This window comes from Polyodon spathula, chromosome 17 (genome assembly GCF_017654505.1).
Source record: "Polyodon spathula isolate WHYD16114869_AA chromosome 17, ASM1765450v1, whole genome shotgun sequence".
Taxonomy (NCBI): Eukaryota; Metazoa; Chordata; class Actinopteri; order Acipenseriformes; family Polyodontidae; genus Polyodon; species Polyodon spathula.
In genome coordinates this window covers 6,075,684-6,091,479 of record NC_054550.1, presented here as the reverse complement: position 1 = coordinate 6,091,479, position 15,796 = coordinate 6,075,684, and the positions used below count along the sequence as shown (strand labels likewise).

The window sequence follows — 15,796 nt, the reverse complement described above, 5'->3', positions numbered from 1 at the left end:
TTACATTATTAATTTATTGCTCTAAACCAGATCCCATAAAAATGATCACACCTATGATAATAGCCAATACGTTCTACACAAGTTTGAAGATTCTATGACAAACAGGCTTTTAAAATACAGATGTTGCATGAATCAATAAAAACATAAAACATGATGTTTGTTTTTATTAGTTCATAATAAATATCTGATCAGGACACTTTTTTGTGAAGTTTTGTGAATAATATTGATATATTATACTGTACATTTCAAGTGCGCATGTTAATACTGAGACTTACTGAGTGGATGCATGTTATATAGACTGTTCACATATGGTACAAAAGCCATCACCTTGCACTTTACATTTTAAAAAAAAGACACCGCATGAAAAGTGTACACATCTATGTGGTTCCCCGCAGTACAATCAGCATGGGACACATCACATTTTAGAATAACAGACTGCAAAACCCTGTTTTATTTTTACAAGACTTAGCTCTTCGTGAAAATCAATCACCAACCGCTTGTAGGTCAGGACCTGGCTAGATGGGCCTAGCTGAAACCAGAGACGACAAAAAGAAAAATGTGCTTAAATAACTCTGCCTTGACAGTGCTTGCTTGGGTTCTAATGGTCTTTTAAAATGTGCACAGGCTGCCATCTTGTGTCCCAAACCAGAATTGTTATATTTTTGAAAATCTTGAAAAATTGTCAAAATAGGTACATTAGCCTAATTTAATTGCTGACGTTAATAGGTCACATTCACTTCAAAATAGTTTTTAGAAATTGTAAAAGGAGGTCTAACACTTTGTCTATATCACAGATTACTGATCGCAGATTGAAATTCTCACACCCAAAGGTTTTCATGCAGGTCGGTAAATAAAGGATATGCATGACACACCTTGGTGTTCCAATACATTTGCACGCTACTTTAGGTCAATTATTTTTTCTCTCTCCAACTTTTTTTTATTATCACCTGATGAATTTTGAATATATTTTACAATTAAGATATTCATTTTTTTTTTCCCTCAATGAACAAATAAACAGCGTTCATGGCAAAGATGATGGCACAACATTAGTCCGTGCAGATAGATCTGACAGACAGGCCACATCACAGTAAAAATGACAAAAAAAAAAAAAAAAAAAAAAAACTTTCCCATACCAATGCTCAATTGCTGTAAAAACTATGGTACAAAAATCTCACCTTGGCAGTTCAAATAAATGGCATTTAAGGTATCATAAAACTACGAACACTTAATTTAAAACTACAACTAACAGATCCCAATTAGTATCGCCTCATGTTACCTTAGGTAAGGAAATTCAATTAGAGACAACATTTCCCATCAAGTAACATAACCATATAATGCGCGTGTTTCTTTTTGTTATAGATATCGAACATTCAGCAAAGCACCAAAAAGGAAACCATTTGTATTTAGAAAGATGTCCAAGTTAAATGTACATACAGAAAAATGAAAACAAAAACTGACATAAAACTTTAATGCAGCTCTAAGCTATCTGATTTCAGCGAACAGGTGGATTCAATGAAAATATAGAAGATTTTAATATAGTGAACGTACCTAACTAAATTTAAGTCTACAAAAGATTTAGCACAGTAGTTCAATTAACAGTGCTGTTCATAGATATTCAGTGTGGTTTTATTGATCCTATCCTCTCACTCTCATGTTTGCATGAACCCTCCAACTGTGTCACTCTGGGATCTGATTGGACGATACAGCGGTTTTGTAGACACTGCGTTACTCGCTTGTAGTTGATTTACTCACAATAATAAAAGGGTTGTTTTGGGCCAACTGGCTTATATTATGGATAATTATTATTATTATTATTATAATTTTTTCATGGACAATGACAATTTTTAGAATTCCACATACACTAGACCCTCCAAGAAGAAATGGGACAGAATTAAAATACTTGTCAGAGTAGTTGTAATATTTAGGGGTTTTACTCAGCAGAAAACTGTACCGAACATCGGGAATCCAGTTTCTCCTCAGAGTTCAGCCATTCGTACACAGTGCATGTTTTTATTTAGGCTTCTAAATTCCTTTGCAAAGTGCAACAAGACAAATTCTTAATAGGCAGTTAATAAAAAAGTTTCAGTAGTCATGTTTCTCAAAGTCTTACAATTTAATGTTGGCCAGATGGAAACAGGGCCTCAGCAATGATAGTTTTAGGTTTAAATGTCAATTTCCTGTTCTTATTTCATTTTTTTTAAGTAAATATAAATGTTATGATGCAATAGTACCTGTTTATGTTTTATATATATTTATATTTATATATATATTTTCTCAAAGTGTATTTATTTTATTCCAGTTAAATTAAATTCCTTGGTCCCACTATATTAAATGGGCATCAATTACAATTAATTACATAACATTAAACGAGGTAATTATCCCTTACACAACAGTAGCTGTTAATGAACAGATTAAGACTAGTGTTAGCATAATACAATTAAATAGTACAGGATTACTTTGTACCAATTTATATCAATGGCAATTATTGGTAATTGGGCCTGGTTAATATAAAGAGTTACTTTTTGCTAAAAGGGATAGGTCTCCTTTTGATTGATTTTTGCAAAAAGCTCTGAGATTCATGTCCAATTCCACACTGACAGCTAATCAAAGGTCAGTGTACCCTGGCTCCAGTGAACACACACAATCTGATCTCTGACCTCAAGTGACTTATTTTAAAACACATACCCCTTTAAATTATTGCTTTTAAGTTAAAACTTCAAAAGTTTAAAAAAACATGTTTAACTATGTTTTACAGGGCCAAAATGATAACATATACAAATTAATAAATGCCTATAAAAAATATAAAATACAAAATAATAAATCAGAAAATACAATACTGGGGGAGGGGGAATAGGCAGCAACATATAGAAAGAAGCCCAGAGGATGATGATGGCGTAACACAGACTCAGAGGCCTGTACTGGTGCTGAGCTGTAGAGAGGTAGAGGACAGGGTGAGGGGGATCTACTCCAGCTTCTGTTGTAGCTTCTTCTGGAACAGGACCGGTAGAATGGACAGGACAGCCAGGATCCCCAGAACAAAGAGAGAGTTCCAGGACACGGCCTCCCCAGCAGTGGTCAGCTTGTAAAGAGTCGTGCCGGCATTAATAGCTACAAATGATGGAGGAGCTACCCCTGAGTGAGAGAAAAGAGAAAAGAGAGGGAGAGAGAGAGAGAGAGAGAGAGAGAGAGAGAGAGATCTGTGTTAGCTAGCAGTCTATACATCAGTGAACCCAAATTCCCATCAGTCACTGGGGATCTCCAACAGTCCACAAAAACAGAACATGTAGTCTGTAGGCCTTACTTAAAGTCAGAACCAGAACTTAGAAGAGTAACGTGGACCAGAAACAGCTCCATTAAAAAAAATATTTAAATCATTGTAATCATCTTCATTACCATGCAGAATTAGTACATGCCAAAGTGTTTTTGTTTTGTTTGTTCTGATTAAATTCTATTATTATACTGTTTATGTGTTTTAACACTTGTAATAGTACAATACAAGGTCTCCAATGTCTAGGGAAATTCCTGGATTTATTAATGACTTTGAATGATCAATGTAAGCTATTCATTCATAACTTGAAAAAGTAAAAAAGTACAAGAATGTGATGAAGGCACAATCCAAAACGTTTATCTAGTTCCATTTCTTACAACTTTCTCATGACAAAACTGGTGTGGTTTCTAATAAATGGTTTGTCACAAGGTGTCAGCAATGACCACTGAATCACAAGTATGATCAATCTGGGGCAACTTCTTCATGCATAACTTGGCCACAAGGTGGTGCTGTGGCTTAAATGAAGTGCAGCTGCTTACTGAGAGTGAGCCGTGGGGTGATGACCATGCAGTTAACATGCAAACTCTTACCAAAGAAGGTCCCTATGAAGAAAACCCCCAGGGGTACATTGATCACTGGGGCAGTTATATTAATAAACCAGTTGGGCAGGAAAGGGGTTATTCTCAGGAAGACGATGTAATTAATAAGGTGACCTCTGTGCTTGTCAACCTGCAATCCAAAAATGAAAATGTTTGTAACTGAAGGGCAAAAGAGTAATATATTGGAATTATAACAGTTAGCAGAGCAACATTTTATAATGGAGGACACTCATCTCTTAATGGCTTCGTCCCAGGCAGCTGAACACACTAACGTCTATGCAGATTTAGGTTGTCTCGGTAATAGACAGATACACTGTATTAATTAGTGTTTTGGTCTCAAAGACATTTCTCAATGTAAAACAATGAAGCCATTGCATTCATATCTCCAGGTGTGATCTTGTTAAGCCTGTTTCAGCTGGCTCATGTAATTCTGTGGCAGTGTGGTCAACAGGATTTGAAAACAGGATTTCCTGGCTTCCTGTCCTTCTCTAGTCACAGTAAATCTCTCAATAAATTGTTGCAAATTGCCCATGTGGAAAAACGACATGTGTTTTGCACATGCATGAATATACACACTCACAGATAGACAGTGTATTAAACTGCTATGTATCATATCATGTATATTTAAAGGACGGTAATACATACATTGAATGCACGCAGGAGTAAAATATAGGGCTTATATATCATCTTACATATATTTGTCCAGAAGAGGTTGGTGCTTTGGCATTTTTCTTATGTACAATACCAAGTGGAAAAAACAAAAAACAAACACAGAACACAAAACATGCTCATGTGGGTTACCTGCTGGGACCATTTCACTGCCTTTTCTGTTAAATATTTGTAGACCACGGGCCTTCCAACTAGATATGACAACATGTAGCAGAAGGAGGCCCCGAGGCCTGAGCACTGCAAACACAAGAGCAATAACAAGAGTAAGGAAAAAAAAGAATACGACAAACAGGAAGCAGGGTGACATACACAGACAAGGGCCTGCATCACCCCTGGGCTTTATTGCATTAGAAAGATCTCCACACTGTTCCTTATTCGGGATGCTCTGCTGGAACCTCTCTCTAACGAGGGAGCAGTGAACAAAGACAGGACCCCTCCCCCACTCCCCCATGCTGACCCTGCTGAACAGGACTGATGAATAACAAGCACAGGATTGACGGGAATCAGACTTGAAAAGCAGGATCAGTAACAAGTGTGTGTGAACCTAGACACAGTGCATTTTTTATTTACAGGATGCTTTCCATTAATGTAGCATTTTGTCACGCCCTCGATAGAACACTGCAAACGTATACACTGTATAATAAAAAGTGTAACGGCAAGTCTTAGATCCTCATCTTCATTCATCTACTGCGGATATGAATTATCCATTGAATATACAGAAATACAAAGTCTAGGTGGGAAATTTATGAATAAAAAGACAACATTTTATTTTACACACCGTTAACTTTTTTTTTTTTTTTTTTAAATCAATCCCTTAAAATAGACCCACATATTTTATAATTTGCTCTACATTAACTTTACATATCTATATCACTACATTTCTGTTACTAGCTTTATAGGCATTCAAAGGTTACATGATACAGTTTTGGGTATGGCTTGTGCCTAAATCGCTCTGAAAGATATTATGATATAATGAGAAGAAATAGTAATAAACTGGGAACATTCTGCGAGAGTGTTTCGACATGAAACCCTTTTTGGTACCAATAAGCATTAATAGCAGTGCCATCGTCATTCCACTCACCAGACAGACTAGAAAGAGCGCCAGTGGGAATGGGTAGAGGTATCCAGACAGGATGCTCAGGAAGATGGAACCAGGGATGGCAAACGTCTGCAGACTGCAGCAGCAACAGTTAAGGACTATAGAAGTGATCAAGCATGCTTCAGCACAGACGTACAGCCTTGTGATCTTAAATTCCAGTGACTTGCATGTCATTTGATAGGCAGGTATTGAGGGGAGATGCCATCTGATGCACAAAAACAGTGTTTTAATCTCATTAGGTTTCAGTATAGGTCACAATTCATCATTTTGTATGCAGTTTGTGATTAGACCTCTTAACTTGGTTCTTTTTTCAGAGCATCACATCAACAGACCAGGAAACTGATCATCATTCCTAGCAGGGACCATTTTAGTACCAGACCTGTTCTGTCTGCATCCATGTTGTGCGACAACATTATAAATAAGAAAAAATAGCAAGAATCAACTTAGCTGCATGTAAGGCATTGATAAAGATGTTTTCCTTCTTGTATAACATTAAAAGTGTTTTATCCCTTTCCCGAGAGAACAGAGGCCATTTTACTTCAAATCAAGCCCTTTTGTTTGTAAATTGTAAAACATTTTGCAATACTTTTGGCAGGAATGGGCAGCATTATAACCCTCATCCACACACACATACACACAATCACAAAAGAACAAGTTTAACCAGAAGTCACAATAAAACACCAGACATATGGCATTCCAAAACCACGACTCACGAAACTCTTTACCAAGTCAAACAAACATATTTAAATGTCCATCTAACCCCACGGGCCCGGCCCACCCCAGTGAAAAGACATTTCTGTCCAACAAGAGGTGTAAAGCTTGGGGTCATCCCATTTGAATAGAAAGTTTCGGTTGCATCCTTTAAAAAAAATCTCAAAAGGCATTATCACCTTCTGGTCAACTTACAATAGAAGCCCTACAGACAAGATGACTTTTCTGCATTGAATAAACCATTCTACCCAACACAATGGCTGTCTGACACAACGGTAACAGCTTTGTTTCAAACTTCACTCCTTTCACACTTAAAGTCCCTTAGTGATACCAGAGTCAACTCGAAAGGCGAACAGGTAGGTCATTGTTGGCAGAGACAAATGACAAATTGGCACTATTTAAGATACAAGCATGGCTGGTAAATACAACGCTTGGCAAAGCCTTTTCCATTCAAACCACTGAGTAAATTATCTGAGTATGTGAGATCTGCACAGGAGAGGGCAAACTGTTTTAGATAAGGGTTAACTCTTGCAACACTAAGTAAATACTGAAATTAAACAGAAAGAGGCAAATACATGTCGGCATACACAAGACTAGCATGCTGGCGTGTCGTGGAGTTATCACACCTATGCTGCAAAAGCAGTTTGCAGCTTTAAATGGAGTTATCTTTCAAAAACTCTGTACAGATCTGTAGTTGTTCACACACATAAGGAAACATGAAACTTAGCCCAGTCACTATAAAACTTAATGTATTGGTAGTTACATGAGCCACACCTGACATGTAGTTTACAGAATTTAAAAAAAAAGAACTTTATTATGAGGTTTGTATTATGGCAAAACAATAAAGCTTCCTGGTCCCAGCAAAGTGCTTCCTTCTGTTGAAACAGATAAGCTCTGACAAAGTGCAAACCACCAGGTGGCGCTCTCAGGCTTTTCAGGAAAGCCCAGAAGAGGCTATTAACTTTGCAGGAGATCAAACTGGAAAAACTGGTTTTATTCTTTAAATCACCAATAAAAATTTGTAGACAGGCAATTTAAATAATCCATGTCCTTTTTTATATTCAAAAAAGGCTACTCGGTAAGCCTCTCAGGTACTTGCTAAGTGGACTAATTTTTACAGCCTGAAAAACATTGGAAACAATTCATGTTGCTAGTATTTTACCAGAAGCACCTTAATTAACTATGTCAGAGAAGCTTTCATAAAATACTCAGACCTAACTATCTTGTAAACCGAGTGAAGCAATAATCAAGGAGAACAGACTAAAACTCTTTCAGAGACATTTGCTGAGCTTCACAAAACAAACAGTCAGTGTTGACTGCATAAACATTGTGAGACAATTCAATCTCTTACTTGGAAATAGCTTACTGATTGAATAGATTGCATTGTGTCAGCGGCAACTGTAAACACACCTGAATACAGTCCAGCACAGAAAGCAGGCACCAAAACTCAACAGTAATCACAAGAAAAACCTTTAAAACATTCACAGGACTTCAGCAAATCTCCAGAAAGAACAACGTCTTAAGGTTTTAACTTTTAAGTTTGTTTTTTTACAGCTCCTCCAAAGCTTTAAATATTCTCTAGAGTGAAGTGCAGAAATAACAAATTCATGATATCCCTGAAAATACCAAGGGGTTTGAATCCTATTTGTCGATTTAATAATGGACCAAACTCACTGGAGAATCCTAATTCCTGTTTCTGAGGTGTCCTTTTCCAACTCCCTCTCTTCACCCCCCCACCTTAGCTGCCTGCTAAGAGAATCACCTTGACTAGCCTCAGTGCTGCTTTGTTTAACAGTCTCTAAGAACATGTTTATGGGTTCAGATGCATGGGTCAGTCAGGCAGGCAGGCCCACTGACTTCCACAGCGAACCCAATGAGAGCCAGCCCAGTTTCTTCCCTCCAACAGGCAGGCTTATCCGGACTTAAAACAGAACAAAACACAAAGCTCCACCTTTGAATACCAACACAGGGTGTCAGTTCTTTAGATACATTTTCTTTACGTGCTTAAAATAATTATTTTTACTTTGTTATTGCAGTAATACATTCAACACACACGTATGTAAAGCAGAATTTTTAACCCTTTATTTATTTTTAATCAAATTGTCAAGTCAAAACAGCAATTTAACCTGCCGAAGTGCCCATCTAGCAAAGCTTAAATAGAACGTTTTCAGAAATAAGGGTTTGCTGCTTTTAGCAATGTTATATAACAAATCTATAACCCTGCTGTTGGAATTTTTTTCTTTCCCATTGCTCAGCATAATTAAATTAGTTTGTTTTCCACTCGTCTTCCTGTGCTGAACACATTGCAACAGTCATTTCAACAGTGCCATTATGCTGACATATCTGCATAGCCCACCGCATTCGAGTCTGTTCAAAGGCCAGGTGTGCAATTACAGCAGCATAATGAACATCTTTATGGGTGAATACTGTAAAACTGCAACTATGTGCGCAAACACACTGCTAAAACATCAAGGTGGAAAAGCTTGTAATGGTGGGAATACAGCACTAGCTTTTTCTAATTTAGACTTGATTTTTACATTTCTTTTCGATGATCAGTCTTTGATACACCCTCATGTAGTTTACCCACAGCAGCAATACAGAATAGCCCTTTATATCTGTTGTATGAATATGACATTCGGTATGTCCCGTTTCATAAACTAATAAACAATTGATCTGAAGGATGTTACGGCAACAGATGATCTGATGATCCCGAGATACAAAGTGTGGTGTGCACTCAGGGTTATGCAATACAACTTCAGCAGCAAAGCATTAAAAAACGAGAAGTAGCAAATTGCTATCGTTGGGTGCCAAACTGGGAACATTGTCAAGGATCACGCTTATCACTGAATTCAGTCCACTATGTTAAAACCTTGCCAGCTTTTTTTTTTCTTTTTTAAAAGAGCTGTTCCAATATGTAGCTTACACCTTAATAATATATACATAAACCCCCAACTTTCGCTAGTCAGTTTCTGGTGCGCTATGATAGACGGTATTACTCTGAAACATTAATATTCCAATAGTCCGGACCACACTGGAAAATCCTAGCTTGGACTTTTAAAGCTCAATATAAATATTGCTTATTATTACACAGAGAAGAAAAAAAAAGGGTTTGTATTCAGGTACATTTCTAAAATAATTCTTATCATGAATTTATTTCTGTTGTACCATAAACCATGTTTGGCTTTCTTTTACGACTCTGTATTGATGAACCTCTTAAGTTCAGTTCCGGCTGAATGGATGTTTTGTAGAATTTAGGGGAGAGATTACCAATCGCCCGAAGGGGCACCAAAATCCCCTCCAGATCCCCCTATACACCGAGAAGAACGGTTGTAAAAAAACACGACATTTATTTTTGCCGTAGTGATTTCTTGTTTCTGAGGTAGGTCCAGGGGGGGGTGTGTCAGGGACCCGATAAAAATTTTAGTGAAGAGGGGGGGGGGGGTAAGTGGTAACAGAACTGGCCATTAAACAACACCACACCCCACCCCCAAAACATTGTTCAGCATGTCCTGCAACAAAGTTGAAAATTCAAATCAACCTCTTTACTGTCTTTTGCTCATAGCCTTATCAATTACAATAAACTTTTTGATTGATTGATATTAAACAGACTTTCACAGCCTCCCCCATTTCCCCATTAAAAAAAAAAGACTGACTAAAATATTTTTATGCGTAAATTCCACCATATATTGCTGCAAGGGAATGGCACACACTGTCCAAATGCAAGCAAGTTTGCTGTAAGAGTATCTATGCAATGATTCTGAATGGTTACTGGCTTTATAACTAGTTTCCACTTTTGTTAAGTCCTAACTTGTGAAAGCTACTGGCGAAAGCGCAGAGAAGTTTAGCAATCACAGCGGGTAGGTTCAGCAGATAGGTTCAACAGTCACTTCTTTAACTGGGCTTACTCATTATGTGCTTTCCTATGTGTTCTGGAAATATAAAATTAGGAATACCTATCTCTGTCTTTATGAATGTAAAATAAGACTGCCGTCCAATCTAATCCCATATATATTATATAACCATGAATACAACAGCCACACTGAAAACATATTTTTTTGCATCTTTTTCAACAGCCTTTTCAACATCAGTCATAACAGCAAGGTAGAATTGGACACTGCATCATCAAAACTATTCAGCAGCAGCAGTGACAAGCTCTTCTGTGTGAATAACGGCTATGTGTACACTTGTGCCCATCTTAATGGATTGGCGTGGGCTGTTCCACATTCCCACACACCCCCAGAGAGAGGCGGAGGAGAGCAGGGTGTCCCGTTCCAATAGGCCATAGATCAACCACTACTGTTTCTCTGAACACAGAGGCACAATACTGACTTAGATCTTCATTACAGAATTGAATTGAAAACCCTCCGTCAGCCTTTCAATTGCACAAGGTAAGAGTAGGGTTTTTAACAGAACAGGAAATATTTTTAACATTTTTAACAGGTTTAAACCTGAAAAGCTAAACTTACGTATGCAAACTAGAAACCACTTCCAATTTATTAAAAAAAAAAAAAAAAAAAAAAATACAACAAATTGTGGGTTTGAAAAAAAAAAAAAACTGAAAATGACTAACTTTAAAAGAGGAAAAATCAAACGGACTGGCCTTGCATTCTCTGAACTACAATGCAAAAGCCATTAACAGTTCACATGCTGTTCCCATTCCTATGCATGTACACTGGATGGGATGGAATCTGTCATCACATTAGGAACTGCTTGCATACCAATACCAACAACTGACATCCCTGTCAAAGCCAAACCCCAAACTACTACACAACTCCTACAATAGAGTATGTGTGTGTGTGTGTGTGTGTGTGTGTGTGTGTGTGTGTGTGTGTGTGTGTGTGTATAGAGAATAATAGGTGGGCTTCAGTGAATTACAGGAAAATAATTCGATCTAGGGTTTCTGCAATGTCATAAACTACGAGACTGAAGGTCGAGTAATTTATAAACTCACAGAAACCCAAGATGGAATTGATTTCCTGTAACTCACGGAAGAGGCCAATCTGTTATTTATTATAATACATGGATACCCTTGTGATGCTAATATTAAAGACGACAAGGTTCAGCAATACAGTTGGGTTTTTTAAAACATAGTGTTTCAGTGCTGTGACAACAAAAAAATATCTCCGCTCAAAACAGCAGACTTCTAATGCAGTCTAGGAAAATGAACCCCCAACACAGCAGGTAACCAATTCTGGGCTTGGCTATGCACCTGTACAGTTATTGCATGACTCATAACATACAAGTTACCAAGACTAGATTAGCTATAGTAGGGTATAGTTCACTTAGGGAATGGTCTCTAAACATATGAGTTCACAGGGCTGTTGTACAGGCTATGATCATTTGCAGATGGACATGCCTATTCAACACTTGCCAACCACTGATGGATTCAACACAAACGCACATAATGACCCACATGCCATCGTTAACTAAGCTTCATTTCCACAAAAGGATACAAGATGTAGGTAGTGAAGTAGGCCACCAGTACTTGTGTGTAGTAGGTGTCTTTGTATTTGGAGAGCACTGTCCCCAGGGCCTTGGCATCCTCCATATCTTTAGGGATCTTCATCTTCTCTTTCTCATCACTGCGGAAAGAGCAAAGGGAACTCACCACTGTGAACAGCATCCACACAATCTGATAAAACACTGAGCAAATACAGCAAGCCTGGCCAGTCAATAGCAGCTAACCACCACCAACAGTGCTCCCATCTGTTCAGTTTGCAATTAGACTACACTATTTGGAGTGGGCAGTCAGAAAGCGTTCTAAATTGTTAACATTAGCAAGTGTATGGTAGTAGTCAAGTTGCCACTAGACTTTTAAAACCAGAGGGTGTTGCAGAATGCATCGTCATACACATTTCAGTATGTCGAACTGGATTAACAGTACAGTAACTTACCTGTTTAACTCAGGAAAATTTCTGTACACCAGATACATGACTGAAGCAGCAGACAAGAAAATGGACAACAAGATCAGGAGAGACATGCGGGCTGATCCGCCTTCCAAATGGACATTTCCTGAAGAGAGACAGAGTTTATTCCATTAGGACAGACAGTTAAAAAAAACAAAAAACACTGCAATTACATCTGCTTACTTCAAGTTTTTTTAATGTGAAATTATTTCCAAGCATGTTGTCTGAGTGATACTTAACAATCTTCTTCCGAGAATTCACTTTTCAAATGAGGCTGTACATTGTGTCATTTAAAAATGGAAGCATAGCTAATCCTTTTGGCATGAGGGAAATAAAGAGAACTGCAGTAGTTTTGTGACAAAATTTAACATATGCACACTGTATATGGGTTTTAGATACTGTGACTTTTTAAACAGATTGATGAACTCTTCATTAGTTATATTTGTATTATTCTGGCTATCTTTCATAGTAAACACCACTGTACACCTACCCTACCTTTTTATTTAACCTATGAAATTACTGTACATTTAATAATATGATAAAAACATACATTTCTTATGGTACATTGCACACCAAGTCTATATTGTCTTGATTCATTGTAGAATTGAAGTCGTTCAGATTCACTGTGATTTCTTGCATGAGAAATGGCAGCCTCCAATGATATTTACTGCCAGTAGACGCCATACCTTCATGCTATAATGGAGCTATTTAAAAGCAGTCACCCTTGTAGTAAAGGATCAAATATGCTAACACAGGACATTTACAGATGATGGAAGGGTAATGACAGACCTGGGCTGGGTTGGGCTCAGCTATGCATAAGTTTGTCCATAAGTTAACATGTAAAGCCCTCACTAAGTGCGTAGTAGATACTAGTTAGCTGTCAACTAAGCACTGCCGTATTTTCAATTGCATCACACATACTTAAAGCAGAACTTAGCTAGTTTGTTACTCACAGCGGAGACTCCGAGTCGGTTTACAGTAACCAATCAGCACTGAGGATGTTGGCGCGCGGTTGCTGCTGATCAAAACAACTCCAAAGCAATAAATTTGAATGTACAACCGCTTAGTCACAGTGCCTAGCTTTAAGCTGTTATTATCAGTAATATAGGCGACCGATTACAGATACCGATAATACGCATATCACTTAGTTGGAAATGTTTTATAGTAAAGATTAATTTATTAAAATTAAATAAGTGCATTTTGAGCTGGGATACTGACACTGCAGACTTCCCGTTCACACAGATAACACTGTAATGAAGAGCTTACCTCTCCACTCAGTGTTGTATTATTATCAATCTTAAATAAAACATTTACATATACTGTATATATTTTCCAAATGTATTAAATTTTCAGTGGAAACTGGTTAAAATACTGCCTAATCTAAAGCCAGTGACTATACCAGTACATACATTACAATATATAGAAGTGTTTATTATAAAAGGGTTATACACTTCAGTAAATGAAATTACATCCACTTCAGACATATTATTTGAAGCTTATAGCATTACCATTCTGAGTCTCTTGTTACTTGCAGAAATTGTTTATGTGGTATTTGCTGAAAAGAGGGGCCATTACCCACTTTAACAGATAACCTTCATCTCTTTATAACACAATTTGTGATTAACAAATCTGCATTTCAAACAATGTCTGTATTCAAAGAGTGGAAACCCTCCCTATTTATGTATTCTGCTGTATGCATAGAAGGTGTTATTTTCATATGCATCTCATCTATGCATTCAAGAACATCAGGAAAATCAGCGATCTGAAAAAACTTCTGACAAGTTTCACCCAATCTTTTGGTATCAGTGGGGCAGTATACATACTTCTGCAACAGTTTACACAGATAGAGTACAGCGAAACAGACTGTTCTGCAGATTGTTGATTTATGTACCTGTATTGAGTCGCCTACCAGGTTTTGAAAAGACCCAGTAGAGAAATACCTAAAGGGAGGCAAACTTGGAGAGATGGAGGAAGTGCTCCATTTCTGGAAGATGAATCGTTTATGTTACTTTCGAGTTCAGTGATCTTCAAAATATGCCCATGCCTAAATCTAAAACAGGCATAAAGGTCAATATCAGTGTAATTGTCAAAAGATGTACGCGTTCTTGCAAAACACGCTGACGCCGAAAACTTCAAACACAATCATCTTCAAACAGAAGTTCACATAGCAACAGCTGCCATGCCATCTTGGAATGCGATTCTGCGAACAGCTTACACCTACCGAAGGTATGCGTAAAATTTAAGTAACAACTAAGCCTTACATTAGAACTAGCTTACCTGGTGCAACTCGTGTAAATTTAGAAATATGTAAAATCAAAGTTAGTAAAGACTTACGCGATAACTAAGCACTTACACACACAGTGCCTATAGAAAGTCTACACCCCCGCTTGAAACATGCGCTATTGTAAAACAACACGGTGCCGGAGCGAATAAATGTGTGGTATGAGGTCTGACAATTCCCCCTTTTCAAAAAGGAAAAATTTTATATATATATATATATATATCTATATATATATTATATATATATATATATATATATATATATATATATATAAATACAAAATATGAAAAAGATCATAATTGGATACTTTTTCTAGTATTAACCTATGCCCCCCCCCCCCTCCCCTGGGTTAATACTTGGTAGAAGCACCTTTGGCAGCAATTACAGCTGTGAGTCTGTTGGGATAGGTCTCTACCAACTGCACACCTAGATTTGGCAATATATGACCATTCTTCTTTACAAAACTGTTCATGCTCTGTCAAGTTCCTTGGGGAGTGTTGATGGACAGCAATCTTCAAGTCATGCAACAAAACTTCAATTGGATTCTGACTGGGCCCCTTGGGGACATTTACCTTTTTGTTCATTAGCCACTCCAGTTTCAGCTTTTTTGCAGATGGCAACAAGTTTTCCTCAAGGACTTCTCTGTACTTCATCTCCTCTCTGCTCCATTTATTTACCCTTCTGTCCCGACAAGTGCCCCAGTCCCTGCCGATAAGAAACATCCCCATAACATGATGCTGCCACCACCATGCTTCACAGTAGGGATGGTGTTCTTTGGGTGATGCGCTGTGTTGGGTTTGCGCCAAGCATAACGCTTTGCATTTAGGCCAAAAAATTCCATTTTAGTTTCGTCACACCAGAAGATTTTTGCCATATGGCTACAACATCTCACATTTGTTTTGCATACTTCTAACGGGATTCAAGGTGGGCTTTCTTGAGTAATGGCTTCCTTCTTGCCACCCTACCATACAGGCCAGATTTGTGGAATGTTTGGGATATTGTTATCACATGCACACTTTGACCAGTCTTGGCCATAAAAGCCTGTAGCTCTTGCAAACTTGCCATTGGTCTCTTGGTAGCCTCTCCAATCAGTCTCCTTCTTGCTCAGTCATCCAGTTTGGAGGAACGGCCTGATCTAGGCAGGGTCTTGGTGGTGCCATATACCTTCCACTTCTTAATAATCATCTTGACCATGGTCTAAGGGATATTCAAGGCCTTTCATATTTTTATACCCATCCCCTGATCTGTGCCTTTCAACAACTT

At 37.8% G+C, this 15,796-nt stretch overlaps 1 protein-coding gene across 1 annotated transcript; it reads right to left on the bottom strand.

Moving 5' to 3' along the window:
• LOC121330029 (transmembrane protein 41B) lies at nt 1-12,373 on the bottom strand. Its single transcript, XM_041276250.1, has 6 exons — nt 12,241-12,373; nt 11,800-11,928; nt 5,618-5,711; nt 4,669-4,773; nt 3,859-3,997; nt 1-3,132 (listed from the first exon to the last, which is right to left on the bottom strand). Exons 1-6 carry the CDS (start codon nt 12,324-12,326, stop codon nt 2,963-2,965), a joined length of 723 nt encoding a protein of 240 aa, XP_041132184.1. The 5' UTR covers nt 12,327-12,373; the 3' UTR covers nt 1-2,962.
• Nucleotides 12,374-15,796: the final 3,423 nt, after the last annotated feature.